The sequence below is a fragment of the Dipteris shenzhenensis genome, chromosome 18 (assembly GCF_047967505.1).
Source record: "Dipteris shenzhenensis isolate YYH24624 ecotype China chromosome 18, Dip_SZ_1.0, whole genome shotgun sequence".
In the NCBI taxonomy this organism is placed as follows: Eukaryota; Viridiplantae; Streptophyta; class Polypodiopsida; order Gleicheniales; family Dipteridaceae; genus Dipteris; species Dipteris shenzhenensis.
Window position 1 is genome coordinate 41,311,494 of NC_141613.1, and position 18,257 is coordinate 41,329,750.

The 18,257-nt window shown below is 44.0% G+C and overlaps 1 protein-coding gene across 2 annotated transcripts in view; it reads right to left on the bottom strand.

Moving 5' to 3' along the window:
- The window catches only part of APX3 (ascorbate peroxidase 3), a 36,585-nt gene extending 22,918 nt beyond the window's left edge, over positions 1-13,667 (bottom strand). The window contains exons 1-2 of one of the 2 annotated variants that reach the window (XM_087389245.1): positions 13,545-13,667; positions 13,346-13,508 (exon numbers count right to left, since the gene is read on the bottom strand). In XM_087389245.1, the coding sequence (XP_087245371.1) occupies positions 13,346-13,458 (113 nt within the window). In that variant the 5' untranslated portion in view covers positions 13,459-13,508; positions 13,545-13,667. Of the gene's footprint in view, positions 1-13,345; positions 13,509-13,542 lie in introns of both variants that reach the window. The other variant, XM_087389246.1, reaches the window with a different exon arrangement.
- Between the last annotated feature and the right edge of the window lie 4,590 nt (positions 13,668-18,257).

Sequence of the window (18,257 nt, forward strand, 5' to 3'; positions counted from 1 at the left end):
CTTTACAGAAGAAGCTGAGGTGCGAAGACAACTGGAAGAATACCTCAAGCTGGGGCAGATTCAACCAAGTTTTTCACCTTTTGCTTCCCCAATGATATTAAAGAGGAAGAAAGATGATACTTTTCGCCTCTGTATAGATTACAGAGCATTGAATAATATCACTATTAAGCACAGATATCCGATGGCTCGAATCGATGATTTGCTAGATGCATTACATGGGGCCATATTTTTCAGTAAGATAGATCTTAAGTGTGGCTACCATCAGATCCGCATTAGAGCCGAGGATGTGCATAAAACCGCTTTTAGAAGCAGGTTTGATCATTATGAGTTTTTGGTAATGCCCTTTGGACTTACCAATGCTCTAGCTACATTCGTCATGCTTATGAACGATTTACTACGTCCGTATATCGGAAAGTTTGTAGTATATTTTATTGACGATATTCTAGTATTCAGTAAAAGTATTACTGAGCATAGTGAACACTTAAGAGTAGTGTTCAGTACTTTGAGGAAAGCCAGTCTTTATATAAATAAGAAGAAAACTATACTGTGTATGGTTAGGCTTGAATATTTAGGATTCATAATTACTCCAGAGGAGGTAGAAATGGATCCATAGAAAGTGGCTGCGATATTGACTTGGCCAATCCCTCAGAGTTTGACTGCTTTGCAATCATTCTTGGGATTTGTCCAATTTTATCGAAGGCATATCAAAGGATGTTCCGAAATAGTATCGCCATTGACTGATCTGACCTCAGATAAAGTACCTTTTATATGGGGACAGAATCAACAAGAAAGTTTTAACACCATAAAACAAGCTGTGGTCACAGGACCGGTGTTAAAAATAGTTGATCCCCAAAAACCGTTGTTCCTGGAAACCGATGCAAGTGGCATTGCAATAGGAGCAGTTCTCCTCCAAGAGGGAAGGCCAGTAGCCTTTGAAAGCAAGAAGCTTTCTCCCTCTCAAAGAAATTGGCCAACTCATGAATTAGAGTTGTATGATGTTGTCCATGCTTTGAAAACATGGCGACATTATTTGTATGAATCAGAGTTTTTTGTGGATGTTGATCATGATACTCAGAAACATTTTTTTAAACAACCTGACTTGAGAGGCCGCCAAGCTAGGTGGGCAGAAGTCATGCAGGAGTTTAATTTGACGATTCGGTACCAAAGAGGAAAAAATAACAAAGTTGCTGATGCGTTGTCACGCATTATGCATAACATGAGTTTCACGGTATTAGAGAGTGCTCTAATGGCCGAGATTAGAGAAACTCAAAAGGTGGACGAGTTTGTCCAGAGCCTTTGGCCTAAGGCTCATGTGTTAAAACCCGGGGAAAACGAAAATGATGACCTAACATCCAGAAAAGGCCAAACGTATGCAAGATATGCCATAAGGGATCGTATGCTGAAAAGAAATGGCAAGGTAGTAGTACCTAATCAGAATGATCTCAGGCAGAGAGTCATTCGATAGTGCCATGATAGCCCGTGTGCAGGACATCCAGGAGTCGAGAAGACATATGATCTCGTGAAGTGAGATTTCTTTTGGCCAAAGATGAAAAAGCATATTCATGAATATGTGACACGTTGTTTTTCATGTCAAGTAAGTAAGGCAGAACAAGTGAAGCCACCCGGCCTTTTACAGCCCTTGGGGATACCACTAAGTAAGTGGGAGAGCATTTCCATGGACTTTATTGTAGGGTTGCCTACGACCCAAGGTGGATATGATTCTATCCTTGTGGTGGTTGATCGTCTCACCAAGATGGCTCACTTCATTCCAACTAGAGAATCTGTTAGTGCCCCGCAAGTGGCGGATTTGTTTATTAGACATATATTTCGTCTGCATGGATTACCCAAATCCATAGTGTCAGACAGAGATGTCAAATTTACCGGTCATTTTTCGACTGCAATATTTGAGACACTAAGGACTGAGTTGGAAATGAGTAGTAGGGATCATCCAGAAACGGATGGTCAGACGGAAAGAATCAACCAAATTTTAGAGGATATGCTTAGAGCATATGTGTCATTGAGGCAAGATACATGGGACAAGTGGTTGCCATTCCTGTTCAAATTAAATTAGCCGACTGGTCAGCCCTATTTTGGCCGACTCAGTCTGGCTGAAAACCGACCTAGTTGGCGGCCCCTACCAGCCCAACCAGGGCCCTATATAAGGGTCTTTACTAGGCCCTTTGCAGCTTGTTCCAGGCAGGGACCCAGCCCTCTCAACCAGCCCCAACCAGCTCTACTGTTGGCCGACCTGTTTGCTGATCTGTCCCGCCATATTCCTGCACCATCTTTAGGGTATGTTGCAGGCCATGTGCCTACCCACACGCCTCTCGCCATGTAGGCCCCTGTACCCTGGGATACCCCACCATCTTTTGCTGCTCCAGATCTGTCTCTTCCAGGCCGGATCTATGCCATGTATGCATCGCCATCTGCCATGGTCTTGACGCCGTGTGTTGCAGGCTGCAGCCACTTTGATGCGTCTAGGTACTTTCCTTTTTCTCTTTGATCTCTGCCCCCATGGCAGCTATCTTGCTGCCCATGTGGCCATTCCTCAGGACCCAGGTCCACCCCCCCCATGCTCTCCTCATATGGGGGCTTATAGATGGGGAGGTGACCTTTCTAGCTTCATTGTCATGAAGCCTACTATGGAGGTGGCTCTCCCTTGATCAAGCTTATAAGACCTTGAAGACAACACATGTCAAATTAGTCTCCAAGACGATCTACATATGCAAGTCTCTGGGCAACAAATACCCACAAAGATTCAAAAATATTAAAAGGTGTCCCCCATGAATGCCATTTTAGGGCTAGCCAAGTGCAGCGGTATAGATGGAGGTATAATTTAAGATATGAATCTGAAATGGTAATTTGAGGTCCTCAGTTGCACAACATCCAATTATCACAAGGAGTTCATTAATTACATGACATATTTGCATGGCTATGTGTTTTATTGCTGCAGGAATACCTAAGTGTTACTTTTCAAAAAGTGCACATCATACACGGATTTAAAAAGTTTGATACTGTATACACCTCAATGCCAAACTTCACATCAATACAAGGTCAATAATCATTATAGCAAATATGCTAATCAACAATGAGAAAACAATGTGGATACAAATGTCCAAAATATAAAAAGTCTATGTGCACAATCATACACAACTCTCTCTTGTCAACAGCCATCGTCACCAACTTCTTCCTGAGGAAAGATTCTAAAGAGGAACTAGGATTGGACAATCTTGTTGTGAGGAGAGGCTCATGTAGCCCTTATTGCCACCGCTAGACCGATGATGCAAGTTTGAAGAGACCTCCATACTTATCACACTAAGTTCACTTGCTTTGGAGCAGGCTATGTTTTGCAATAGCTTGAAATTTACAAGCATATTAACACACCTCCTTGACCATTTTCACTCATATAAAGAGCTATCCACAACATACATTTACTTAGATCTATCTTCAAGCCCAACTTATACTAGTGTAATACCCAAATCTCACTCATGCCATGACAAAACTAGTCTCTCTATCGTATTTCCTACAGGAAGTCACAGTGCCTATCATAATAGGTGACACATTCCTTGTCTAAAACCTTATACTTATGGATGGTTGGATCAATGGAGGGTATGCCCTTTCGAAAAGTCACTTCCCATAGGCACAACCCAAGAGCTACAACTCTAAAGAGACATACACTTATGAAAAGGAAACTTCCATTTATAACATCTAATGTCACCTCTCATCAAGCGTTACACCCTTCAAGAGTTACAAACCTCCCCATGCACACACCCTTTGGAGTGCACACCTTTTCATATGCGGCCCTTTACTCTCCATATAAGAGAGGCCTCATTATAGGATCAGACACTGGTATCAAAGAAAAGTTTGCTTCTACATGTAGGAAATGCCCCTCACCTTGTAGCCTCCACCTAATACCAACCCAGAGAGAGGCTGACAAAATTTTCACCTACCATGTCACATGACTCCCTAGTGGCCTCTCCATCCCCTCACATCACCACATGTTGCGAATAGACACAGCCAGCCTCATGCCTCTTCGTGTGCTTGGGCTGTCCCAGAGCGAGAAAACACACTTTCTCATCAAACTAACGAACCCTTCGTGAGAAGAGATCTCCCTCTCCAAGGGGCGCATCCCATAGTGAAAGGTCACCATTTCACCCAAGGGACACACACTTTCATGAAGGGACACACTTTTTCATGAAGGTTACACCCCTTCATTTTTGGGATGCACTACATGTACACTACTGTACAGGGACGAACCCACTCACACCAAGGGTCACTATCTCTCGCCCCAATTTTAGAAGTCACCCGATGTGAAGGAATAGACCCCCTCACGCCAAGGGTCATACCCATTCACACCTTATCACAAAAAAGTCATACACCTTCGTGAAAAGACATAGCCCTTCAAAGGGTCACCACCCTTTGAGTGGACACACCTTTTGTGCCATGCACACAATATTTGCTCACTTGCACCGTTCATGAAAAGGTACACCGTTCCACGAATGGACATACGGAGGGTCACACCTCTTCGTGAGTGTGTGCGTGGTGCGCGCGCATGTGTGTGTGTGTGTGTGTGTGTGTGTGCGGTCCAAAATCCACTTCCAAGCATGAGACCGCACACATGTGCCTCACCCCCTCCGGATTCCACTTCGTTTTGCCTCCTTTCCTGATGCTTGTTATAAATGTCGACAATTGGGCCATTTTGCTAGAGTATGCCCTTCTCCATGCTCTTCAGCTTCGGCTCAAAAGCCTTCTGATCCTCCAGTTCCTATCTCTTCTTCTACCATACAGAAAGTCAGGCATTTTGCTAAACCCTCTAAGGTTTGGAGAAGAGTTCAGGCAAACACGGCGGTTAAAGATTCCAATCCTTTTGCTGTTTTGGAAGTTCCGGATCCTATTACTACAGTGCCAGATTCTCCTGTTCCTTGTGATCCTGTTGTTCCAAGAACGAAGTTGCAATGTTGGATGCTTCCTCTCCGATGGAAAGTTCTGTTGTTATGCAAGATGTCATGGAATCCTCTTCTCTTCAGCAACTTCCTGCAGTAGAGGAAACTTTGGAATGTTTTTCAGCTCAGGATGTAAATGTTCACGATGCAGATGTTCCCTTCTCCTTGGAGCTTCACCTTTGATTGAGAACTCTGCTATAGTACAACCATCTTTACAGGGCCTTTCATCTTCAGCTGTAGATGTTTCCTTTTCTTTGGAGTCTTTTCATCCTTGGTTGAGACAGGTTTTTGATCCTGTGGTTCAAAAGTTCTGATTGCCAGCTTATATTAAGAAGAACCACAAGGGCAAAACTTTGGTTTATTGATGGTGATGTCACTCCGTTACATGGTTTTCTGCAAGCTAATAATCTCACTTTAGAGGATATTTTACTTGATCCTCCTCCAAGTGACTTGTAGTCAGGTTTTATATTTTTTGGCAGACTTCTGAGGTTTCTCTCAGAAGCATACTTGTAATCTTTTAACTTTCGTACTTCATGGTGGGTTTTTTCCCTCTTTTGGAGGTTTCCCACACATAAATATATGATTTCACTATAAAAAAAGTGTGTGCGTGCGCGTGCCATAGTTACCAGGGAATGGCGTTCCGACATCCGGAACATCTAGAACGCCGTTCCAGGAAGCAAGCCAGAACCGGAACGGCCCCGAATTGTCCCCAAATTTTTCTTTTTTAAATTTTTTTTTTCTCTTTGAAAGTTTTAAATGGGTATTTTAGAGCTTATATAGAAAGTTTAAAGTTGTAAAATGTTAGTTTCTTTCATTTTCTAGCATAGTGATATATCGCATGATGATGTGTTGTGCATGACGTGGCGTTTTGGTTCCCGTTCCCTCGTTCCCCCTTCCCGGAACGTTCCCGTTTTGACACCCAAATTTTCGGAATGTTCCCGTTGCCTGGTAGCTACGATGCATGCGTGCGTGCCTGCGCGCGCACGCACGCACGTGCATGCGTACGTGTGTATGAGGGGGTGATATTGTCTGCAAAGTAATGATCATAGAAAATTCACGTGCATGCGTGCCTGTGTGTAAGTAATGATCATAGAAAATTCACGTGCATGCGTGCGTGTGTATGTGTGAGCGCGCGCGCACACACACGTGCATGCGTGCGTGTGTGTATGTGTGAGGGGGTGATATTGTCTGCAAAGTAATGATCATAGAAAATTCACTGAATGGGAGACGAGGAAGATAGAGGGCTTTCTTGAATAAAGGTTGTTCATCCAAAGAATTCTTTACCTACGTTACAAGAGACAATCTGCAAGTATCTGCCGTGCTCTTATGCTGCCTGATGGTGTTTGGATTTCTTCTCGAGCACAACTTGCTGCACCATGTGTTGCTCATTTTTCTAGACAATTTGGGAATGCAGATTCCCCTTCACAAGAGGTCCTAGTAGCGAGAAGCCAACTTTTACAGCATGTCTCTCCCATTGTTACTCCTGCACACGCTTTGGAGCTAGAAAGTCCTTTCACTAAAACAAAGTTATTTGATGCAATAAAATCCTGTGGCAGATGGAAATCTCCAGGATGGGATGGTCTTACTGCTGAATTCTTGGGATATCCTAAAAGCTTTGCTGCCCATGATTAATTCTTCTTGGGAAAATCAGCACATCAATTTCCTGGAAAAAAGGGATTGTAAAACTTCTTCTCAAGAAGCAAATATGTGAATCCTTGGTTGATTGGAGGCCTATCAGTCTCATGCCTATTATTTACAACATCATCACTAAAATGGTGGTTGATCGGATTAAAGGGTGTCTACATGATGGCCTTCATCCTGCACGATATGGGTTTGTTCCTCGCCTACATATCACAAATAACATTGCAAATGCTTACGTTGGAATAGAATATGCCATATACACGAAGCAGAATGTTTTATTACTGCAGGTTGACATTGCCAAGGCTTTTGACACATTCCAATGGGATTTTATATCACAAACTATGCATGCATTGGGTATTGGTCAGAAATTGCAGTATGTTATTTATTGGCTCTACAGTGACAGTAAAGCTGCCTGCATACTGTCTGGGGATATTTTCCGAAGCATGGACTCTTTGTTGTTCAATTTGTCAGGCATGTCCACTTAGTGCACTTCTATATGCCATTGCCACGCATCCCATGCTTCAATACATGGATCATCTGGTGGCGATTAACATGCTGCATGGATTAGAGATTCCTGGAAGCAGCACTATGATTGCTCAGGCTTATGTTGATGATTCATTCTTACTCCTCGGAATACTTAGCACGATCTATCCTCCCTGATGCATGCCTTATCCTTACATGGTTTGGCTGCAGGTCCATGTCAATTTTCAGAAATCTAAGTTGCTGCCTTTGCATTCCAAAGACTGGCATTCTCTTTTATGGCCGGGGGAAATTGTCCAACCCACTCAACTGGTTCGCCATCTCGGTTATCCTTTACGTTGGATGATTACTCGTCGCCAACAGTCTAACTAGATACTTGCAAAGCTGAAGAAAAAGCTTGAATACTGGAAGTTAGCCACTTGGCCATCTGGTGCTCCAAACATGGCAAGAAAAGTTAGAGATTCTTTCCGTGCAGCATCTTTGTTCACCAAAGATGCATGGGGGTCTCAATATTCTTAACATCCATGAGCATATTCTTGCTCATGAAGGCAAAATGATGCTGCAATTTATGCAGGGTTCTCAGCCTTGGGCTGCCATCATGCGCCATTTGCTCTCAAAACTCACCACCCCTACCTTTGGATATTGGCAGCCCACTCACTGGGATTTTCTTATGGGTTGTATATAGATCAAAGGCTGTTCACTCGTATCCAACATGTTGATGGACTGGAAACACATCCTCTCGCATTTGGAATGGCATGGTTGGGATTCCTTGCAGGGAAATTCACTAAGAGCTGAGAGCATACATTGGTCAAGGGTTTTCATCCCTCCGCTGGCTTTGCAAGAGCCTAGACGTTCATACTTCCTTAGTCTGAAAGGGATCCACTCGGTTGCAAATGTTATTCATGATGATGAAACCCTTCTTTCTTTTCCTTTGACTACTGTGTCTTGGCATGCATTATCGTCCTATATGGCACATTATTACTCATATGCTTTAGTATTTTCAGCCAGTACCGCCACTAGAGATTGAGGACCGGCTTCAGGATTGGACTCTCCATTTGCCAGGGTCTACATGCCATCTTTTGAGGCTGTCTCACATTACAGTAACTTCTTTGTATAAAGTTCGTTTACTCTTGCCTTGGGTTTCACACAGGGCGAATCATCTTTGGCAAATGAATCGTCCTGCAAAGTAATGGCAAAAGAGATTGCGAGGAATTTGGAATTCTAAAATTCCTCTTCGACAATAGGTTTTCTTGTGGAGAGTCTTGCTAGAAGCTCTTCCATCCGAGCAGCTTTTGGCATGCATACATATTGCTCAAACTGTTTGCCACAGATGCTTGGCTCCACGGGAATCAGTGCCTCATCTTCTTTGGCATTGCTCTCACACCCGTGATTTCTTGGGCTTCCTTGGACAGCGTTTGAGAACCCGATTTCCAAATGCTACTTTTGGGAAGTTCTTCTGGCTTTTTGGGATTCACCTAGCTAGCCAGGAGTTTGATTTATTTTTCACTTGGATTTGCTACTGGGCACTCTGGACTCTATGGAAGGACAAAAATCATAGTGTCTTTGGTGATCCTACTTTTTCTATTTTCTCTTTTTTCAGGCACTCCTTGCAGCAATCTTTCTATGATTGTTTGCAAACTCGACTCTAATGTATACTTGTCATATACTAAGATCTTCTTTTGATGTATTTTGGCACATCCCATTTTGGGATAGTGACTCTGTAATATAAAGCAACAAAACTTTCCACCCAAAAAAAAACAAAAGTGTGTGTGTGTGTGTGTGGGGGGGGGGGGGGGGGGGGGGGGTTACACCATCTCACGAAGGCACATACCCTTCGAAGGGTCACACCTCTTCATGACCCTAGCACCCACCTACATGAAGGGATACATGTGAGCAGTCCAAAGGACACACCCACCCTTCCCACTAAGGCATATGCCTATCAAAAGGGCAACTTCTTGGGGGATTCTTATAAGGCCCCTACTCTAGACGATTTGGGAGGCAACCCAAGACCTCACAGCCACCTGCCTTCCCTCCACCCCTTGCCTCCCTGTACAGCGCCCCCCCCCCCCCCCCACGCGGCACCCCTTCTTGTCACTATACAGCCCCCCTTGCCTAGCTGCAACTCCTCCACTGCCAGCCATCGTACTGCCTATCAGCCACCATACTACTTGCCAGCTGCCATCGTTCAGTCATCCTGCAAATGCTGTACAAGCCTGCAAAGCCACCTTACAAGACTGCAAAGCCACCGTACAGCCCCCCCTTTGCTCACGTGCCTACAAGCCCACGTGGCCGGCCTATTTTCATACAGGTGCTGCTCCAATCACCTCACCAAACCCCTTTCCTTGCAGCAATTTCGTCCTCACCATCGGCACCGATTTGGGACCAAATATCCAACGGATGCCTTCTTCAAACACACAGCAAGGACCTAGTACCTTGGCACCTGGCAGTGCTTCAATTTTGGCGAAGGCCTCTTCCAGACCTCATCTCAAAGACAGCAACGAACAAAACAGCAAAGGATCAAGGATACATTACCATGGCATTCATTACCGCTGTACCAAGAGAGCCCCCAAAATTCCCCTTGCAAGACTCCATGTTCGAATTGCTTGTCTAACATATCAAAAAGCATTTGCATCGTGGATATTTTGTATCACGTGTTGCCTAGAGAATCTCGAGCACGTCCTCTATTTGCTTCGAGAGGCATCGCACCTTCATTTCTTCCTCGAAGCAGTTGAGGTTGTATTCCACAAGACCAACGTTATAACTTATATGAATCCCCCTCTTGAAGTTGCTGTCCACCTTGGCACCAAATAGCCTTAGTTCAGCCAGCCTCACTAGGATAAACTCTAGATCTTTCGGCACCACCGTATTCCACGGAGCAGGCTCTCTCAGATGTTCCAGTTTCAACAGGACACATTTTTGCCTCAGAGGTTCCTCCTCTTCCCAGTTACACTCGTCTTACAAAAATCCCAGCCTCTCGAGGATATAATCCCTTGCCAACATCAACTGCATATATAGTGTCAAATCCATCGTTTAGATTTGTGTGTCTTACAGGTAAAACACATTGAGCAATTTAGGCACATACGCATCCTTAAGACGTGTCTGTTTTAGCTTCTTTTTTTGTTCTCGGTAATATTTTTTCCACATGTAAACATTGATCGTGTGCTAGTGTTTTACAACTTTTTGTTTAAATCTTCTTGTGTCCACTGTGACTTGTCATGGCTCACTCTTGACATGTGACTTGAGACTTCCACATCTCGATGTTTGTTGTATAATGTAGCAAACGTCAATTATGATAGCTATAATGATTGATATATCATAGATTTTTGGACTTCGGTTTTTGTGTTTCTTTTCGTAGTAGCCACTTGCCTTGCAGGCTACTAGAATTCACTATAGAAAGTAAAACAAGAAGATTGCAAACCTCTTATTGCAGTGGATGAATGGACAAGCAAGATACCATCCGACAGAATGACTTGGAGACACACAACCCCCCCCCCCCTCAAATTATTTTTTAAAGTCTAAGCTGTGTCTATCCAACAAATAGAGCACAGTTCTATAAGCATCTGCATTCAGTCACCTCTCTTGAGAGAGATTACACAGTGGTTTTACTTTCTGTGTATTCTGTTCATGACAAGTTCTGCCCTTGCTGAATCCTGCATCAAGCGCTAGAGACTTCGAGATGCTGGAGACTTCAAGACAATGTGATTTCATTTCATGTACTATCCAACAAATCCCTTTGAAAAATCTGATTTCCTTTCAATACAGATCCCACAGATAAGATATCCTTGCTTATCATCCTCTCATTAAGTCTGCATATGTATGGATCCCAACGTGCTAAAACTCCGACATTCACAAATCAAACAATTATAGGGCAGCACTGTGTGTTCTCTACCCACCTCTAATGCCACTACTTCCAGCATCCTTGTCTCCTACATTGGAGGACACGAATACTTCAGTGGCAGGGAGAGCCACTTCATTATGGGGGGTCTCCCTCTTTTGATCTCTTGGGACCATTTACCCCAAGGGCTTACATCATTAAACCCTTTTCAGTCTGCATCCCAAGGATTGACTAGCTAAACCTATCTCTCATCATTGCAGTCCCTTGAGAGGCTATACTTCTGAAACATGTACTTAAGGTTGCCATTTCCAAGCTGCACACGCTTACAGCCCATCCTAACAATTGACCAAATATTAGAAACTTATAATATGGTGGAGCCTCTCAAATATCAAGCATCCTTTCTAGTTCAAGTGAAAAGGAGGAGGTTCAAAGCGTTTTACAAGGACTTCATGTCCCATCACATTACACACTTATAAAGTTGACTTCTAAACCTGTCCTATTTTGATGAGGATCCTGAATACCTGGGTTTTTGCACATTCACCAGTTTTTAAGAATTTAAAGGAATCGTGTACCCTCAAATATAATTTTTTTACAAGCTTGAAATTCCTTTCTTTTTTTTGTAACTATTATTTGAAGCTTTACCAGCTCATTCATAAATTTGACAACCCTGGCAGCTTGTACCTTCTTCTCAAGCCCAACTTAGTTACCTAGGCTGGAATATATAGATCAATCAGTAAATGCACACAACCGTGTAAAATGTAGACTGGCTTGCATAATAGCCATTTCTGCACCATCAAGCCATAAAGACAAAATATCACAGATTTGACATCATTTGTCCTGATACTTGGAGCAAATGGGGCGTGGCCCGTAAAGCCATAATCCCATAAGGTCATAAGATCCAACAGCTTACATGTACAGGCAACCCAATTCAAGAGGTGGAGCAAACTTCTCATCCGACTGTCACATGGGGCTATTATTGATTAAAATAGGCAACGGGATTTCCCTTGCAACCCACCAACTCAATTTTCTCCAACATAAAGGGGCTTACATTCATCATTAAACTCAATCATTTGCTCGAAAGACTGTCCCATCACAAGCCTGTTTAGGAGCTAGCTGTCTGATAAGAACAGTGAACGTTAACATAACAAATTCCCCCTACAACCACGTCCATCCACCATGAATGCAAGAAGCACTGTCCAAAAATCAACCACTACATGTAATAATAAACTATCCAGGTTGGAATAGTAATGTGGACCGACCACCCAAAAAAGGAATGAGAAAGCATCCAACTCCAATTCACTGTCCCCAGAAATAGACTATTGACATCAGTACCCTGGACTTCAACCACTTCTTCACATAACTCACTCACGTCAGTTGGGATATCTATAAGATTTTTGGACACTCTCTCTCTCGCATATATAGATATTAGTCATCTAAAGACAATACAACCAATGCAATTTTCGCCTCATAGTAAGTAAATCAAAAGAAAACCATAAGGTCCATCACACGTAGTAAGTCCAGAGGTAAGTGGCTGACTTGGCCGTGTCAAAGGCCAGCACTAAACGACAATGAAGGCTACAAACGGTACTTCACACTCCCTCCAACCAAGCTACAATTTCCTGTGAAGATGGTCAGTCGCAAACTAGCGTTTCTAAGCGCACAAAAAAAGTTTAGAAAGGATAACTAATAGGGCAACTCTCCTCTCCCTAGAACAGAAAAAATTATAAATGCAAAAGCATAAAGAAAGACATGCTCCTCTTCCTACTACCACTCCCGATGCTAGGCCAACAGTCATCCACTCTCTTTCCCCCTCTTCATACGTTCTTCACTGCTCCATTTCGCCTGCTGTTGAACATAGCTGCACTCTCGTCTCCATACCCTACATTTGGAGCGTTAGCTCTGAAGCCGTCTAGGCTCTGTCACTTTGCCCGCTGAGATAATGACAAAGGGTCTTATGCGGACAACGCAGGCTGCTGAGGTCTTTCTAAACCGAAATGCCTAAAACAAGAACTGCAACGGTAGTAAATAGTCAGCTGTGCTCGTGACGCACAACACAAGCACCAGATAAAGCATTTGGCAAGCGCTTGAGACTGTTGCAGTGCGCGTCTCGTGAAAAAGCAATTTGCTAACAATGTGCAGTGTCAAAGGCACCACGAACATCGTCGCTCAAAAGAAGCCACGCATCTCGTATTATTTTTACATGCTTGATCCGGCTTATGGTTCCCCATTTACTGTAGATTGATTTGCTAAGGGCAGTTCATGTGGACGGCGCAACGAAGCAAAACAGCCACTTTTGATCACCATTTTGGGCTCTTTCTATTCAATTCCTTCTCGGCGCACTACAGCTGCATCCTCCTTTGAAGGAAGGGAACCCAAGTGCAAACACAGAGGGGCGCCCAATTGTAAGGAACGGCGACACAGAAAGAGCAATGGGTGGAGAGCTTACGCCAATCGGAGCATCAAGGGGGCGCAGTTCTTCTCGGCGATGAAGGCACGGAGGTCACGACGGGCCTTATCGATGGACTTGAGGTAAGCATCGTCGACAACGGGGGCCGGCATGGTGCTGATGGGCAGGAAGTAGTAGGGCGAGAGAGAGAGAGAGAGAGAGAGAGAGAGAGAGGGGGGAGGGGCGGGGGGGGGGGGGGGGGGGCAGAAATGAGTGGAGTAGAAGAATTATGTTGGAGGATAAGGCAGGGAGGTAGTCCGCGAGCTTCCAGCACAATTTTGCACAGCGAAGGGGGACGATATTCTCGCCCGCTGATGCTTTCCTTTCGCAAAAATCCACTTTGCGTCTGATTGTTCGCCAAGTAAATCGCCTGCTGACGCTCCCTTTCTTCGGATTTTTCTCCACCCTCCGTCAATCCCCCTCCACGTTCATCATCAATCAATTGCCAAAATCCCAGTCAAATCCTACCCTCGACAGTCGATTTTTCACCAATCTCTCTCCACGATCATCAATTGCCTAATTCTCATCAGTAAATCGCTCCCTTTCTTCCGATTTCTCACCACCCACAATCTCTCTCCCGTTCAGATCAATTGCCTAATAAATCCCAGTACAAACTCCTGACTGCGCGCCAGCTAATTAACCGACTGTGAATCTAATTGCTCGCCAGCTAAATCGCTCGATGACGCTCTCCTTCCACCTCTCCCGATCACCATTGCCAAAATTCCACTAAAAACCGACTCTGAATTCTGATTGTTCGCCACGTAAATCGCCTGCTTCTTCGGATTTTCACCTCACAATCATCATCATCATCATCATCATCATCATCATCAACTTTTCTCAAAGTCTTCATGGAATTAGAGGGCATTCCCACGCCATGGAAATGATCGACTCAAGGCAAAATCGGAGCCGTTCCCACATACTCAGCCGTTAACTTAGCCTTAAAATCAGTGAGAGAAGGGGGTGTGCTATCATCCCAGTTTAGGCCGATGTTAGATCGGCCTCCCTGATTGTAGGACCTCTCCCAGTTGGTAATAACGGCATAATAACGGCAGGCAACCTAGAGAGATGTTTTGGTTTTCTTCCCTCTCCTTGAACCACATGTAACGAATATGAGCCCTTAGATTGATTTTAATTAATCTCAATCATGAAGGTTTTATTCAAATAGTGTAAAAGCTGCTGGGTAAAAGCATATCTCTCTCTGTTTTCTTTGCATAAGCTTCGTCTCATAGCAGAAGGACTCCTCTCATCAACACCCTTCATCAAGCACTGTAGTTTCAACCTTCGTCAAAACAACCTTCATTTCAAATCACAGAGCAAGGATTCGGCGTTTTCTATTGCGATCGAAGCTCTGATCAATATTGTACTGCCGTAATGTAGGTATTGGCACAGTAATATAGTGCCGTCAGCATTGAAGAGCTAATGATCCCAAGGGATTCCACGAACTATAGCTCGTGCAAGTAGTTGTACCGGCCCAATAGGTACCAGTCGGTCCAGCAAGCCCTGATAGATAAGCAAGGAGTAGCGGAAGTCTAGACACAAGGGAACGGAAACCCAATCAACCCGACAAGGAGCGTGGCATGAAAGGCATACCAGGTCCAGAAAGGCATGGGAATGTGCTCTTAGACCTTCCCATGGATTGTTGCATGCGCATTTTTCTGCCCGCAACACTTTGGATCACTGCTCGCCTCACACGTGTGATCGTCTTGTTTGTCCATGCTCCGTCGTGGTTGTTGCACCGCCTCAAGACCGCGGTTGTCCAGAAGGCAGTGTTCTTAGAGGTGGCTCCTTGTTGGAGTTTCTAGCCACACGCCAAAGAGTAGGGACATACCTTGTGAGAGTGAACATGTTCCGTTTGATGTCCCCTTGCATATTTTTCTGAGAGGTATCGATGGCGATGGTCTCGTCAGGATTTCTTCACTATGGTTGCTCTATAAAGGTGGTAATAGTGGAGGTTGTATTCATTTGCATTGTCATCTCCAGATCATCTTTGCCTGTTGTTTGTAGCATAATCTTTCAAACCTTTCGAATAATGGCCAACTTCTGCTGACTCTATCGATACATCACTTTCCAGAAAGGTTTCAGTTAGTTTCCCTTCGAGATTCTTTCTAATTCATGACCATTCGTTCTTATGGATTGGGTGTGGTTTTTGGACTACCCCCAATGGGATAGGGCTTAGTATTCGTTTGTGGGTGAAAGGGAAAAATGTTGGATTTCCTTCATGTGAAAATTCAAAAAATGTATCGATTGGTCCACTTCCCATGGCGTGCACATTGAATGGTCAATATGGCATCATCCACGAGTATCTTCTCTCCCCTCCGTGAAATGTGCATGGCGTGCTTTGCAAGCTCCTTTCCCTCCGCTTTTGGTTCCTTTGGATACCCTAGCGGTTTTTGGTGCATGGTGCCTTCTATCTCTCTATCCTTTGAATACCTTGGCGGCATTTGGTGCATGGGGAGTTATGTCTATCCTTAGGGATGTTGGTAGGCGAAATCTGCAAGCTCCTAGCACTGTTGATGCATGGCTTCTCTTCCTCTTCAATAGTGTTTGGCGGTCTTTGACTTCATCAGTGGCTTTTCTTGTTCTATGGTGCTCTCTCTGAATCTTCAACGGTATGACTTTGGAAGTTTGATGGCTGTGTTTACTTGGTGTTCTTTGTTTCTGTTCAATCGTATGTGGCGATCTTGTAACCTTGGATCGAGGCTATAAGCATTCCAACCTTCTCGTTTCCTATATAGTCCAGCCTATACTCTAGATCTCGTGCCTTGTCGAGCAAATTCTGATACCAGATGGGAGTGATGTCTCAGTTGAGATCAGGGGCAACCATGTTGACGTTTGTTTAATGCCTAGAGTCCACTTTCTTGGAGCATCACAATGCCAATGTTATATGCACTCGCTCGATGCTGCTGGACATCAAACCTAGTGGCACATTCACTATTAATAGTGCTCACTCCATCATAGCATACAAGCCCTATGTTTGATCAGTTCATGTACTAGCATGGAGCGAGTTGTGGTAACAACGACCTAGGTATTGCAACATACTACAAGTCCCAAGCAGTTCTACTAGAGTCTCAATTCTACAATGACCATGGAATTGGAGCCTTGCTAACAATTCATCAAAACGAACAGCTCCATTGCTATAATCAATGTCTACAAATCAATCTAAGCAAAAATAGCACATCTTCTTGTAGCAATAGAATATTTGTTGTCGAGAATAAATGATTGATTACATATATACATAGTCGAAAACTTCAACATAGACCACAATAATACCATAACAACAACATCTAAACCAAGTTACTTCATGGAAAGACATAACTACCACAGATAATACAAATGCCAATGACAATTTATGGGTCCACTATTGACCACATTTGGACAACAAGGGACAGAAGACTTCGCATGACAGGTACAAACTACGTGTATTGGTCCGACCACTCCCTCATCTACACTACAATTGACGTTGGATGATCCTTGAACCAAAGAATTCCAATCTCCAATTTTGGGCAAGCCCATTTGAATGCAATTCATCTTGTTTTGATTCCTTTCTATTCGTATCCGTCTGCTTGGTTGTTGAAGCAGAACTGTTGAAGTATGGGGACCTAAAATGTTTGGAATTCTACCTTGATGTTTTGATGGTTATGTTTGGTTCATCTTTGGAGTACTTATGTAGTGCGTTGATTGTGTGCAGGTCAATATAAAGCTATGGAGAAGGAGGTTGTCAGCTGTTCGCATAAGGTTGAGGATGGTGTATTATCGGAATCGACCATCGACGGTGAGAGATGCTATTGACGTTGTGTTTGTGCCTAGGAACGAGTGGTGGGCCCTGTAAGAACCTTCGTAGACTACCCATGAAGGACAAATGACAGAAGCTACACTCTGAAATGTGTCGTAATTTTTTGCATGGTTGTAGGTGGATGTAAAAGTATCGAGAAGGAGGAGGTTGAGGATGGTGTATTAGGAACATGCAAGGTATTGTGAGGGTACGCTCCTTCATCTTCGTCCTCCTCGCACCATTCCTTCTTCGACATCCCATGTTGCAGTTTCATGGAGGTTTTGTTCGTTGTTGATCTTCGTCCCCCCTACCTTTTTTTCCTAGCTTTGCCCCTCACATCGCTCCTCCTTCCAAAACCCAATGTTGCAGTGTCTTCTTGGAGGTTTTGTTCGTCGTTCTTTCCTCTGTTCGGATCTCCCCTGTCACAACTTGTACTAGTTGTAATATTCAACAGTAATAATATCCATAAGGAGCACCAGATGTTACTATAGAATGTAAGTCTGATGTCTTACAGTTTAATGGCAATAGTTATTTGTACAAGTTCATCTCACAAATCACTTGTTCAATAGAAAATACAACTTATTGATTCCATCCAAAAAAAAACAAACGGGCATACAAGAAACGAATGACAACCCATTTCAAGTGACCAGCAAACAAAAGACACCGGCCGGAGAAGGGGGAGATATCATTTGGAATCACAATGAAAGTTTCATGTTTTCCAATTTTACTCTGACAATAATTCATAAAAAGTCATCTTGCAGATCACTCATTCGATCAAAGATAATCCAAATTACTCATTCCAATAGGGGCGCCAAGTTGGTGAAAAATGGTATTACAGCATGAAAGATGAGGGAGGAGGGAGGGGAAGGGATAAATTGTGGGGAGGGATTTAGTGCCACGTGGCCTTCTCGACTTCTTTACACCGCCCTCTGCCTGTGTATAAATCGACGCCTCCATCAACCCTCCTTCGTTTGCCTGCCCTGGCTCGCTTGACTGCGTTCCCTCCCTCGATTGCCTTCCCTAGCTTGAGCTTATGCGCGCAGGCCTCCCACTATGGGGGCTGCCTTCCATCCCGTTGCCTTCCCTGGCTCTCTCGACTGCCTTTCCTCCCTCTACCTTCCTTTGTCTCGTCATCTGCTG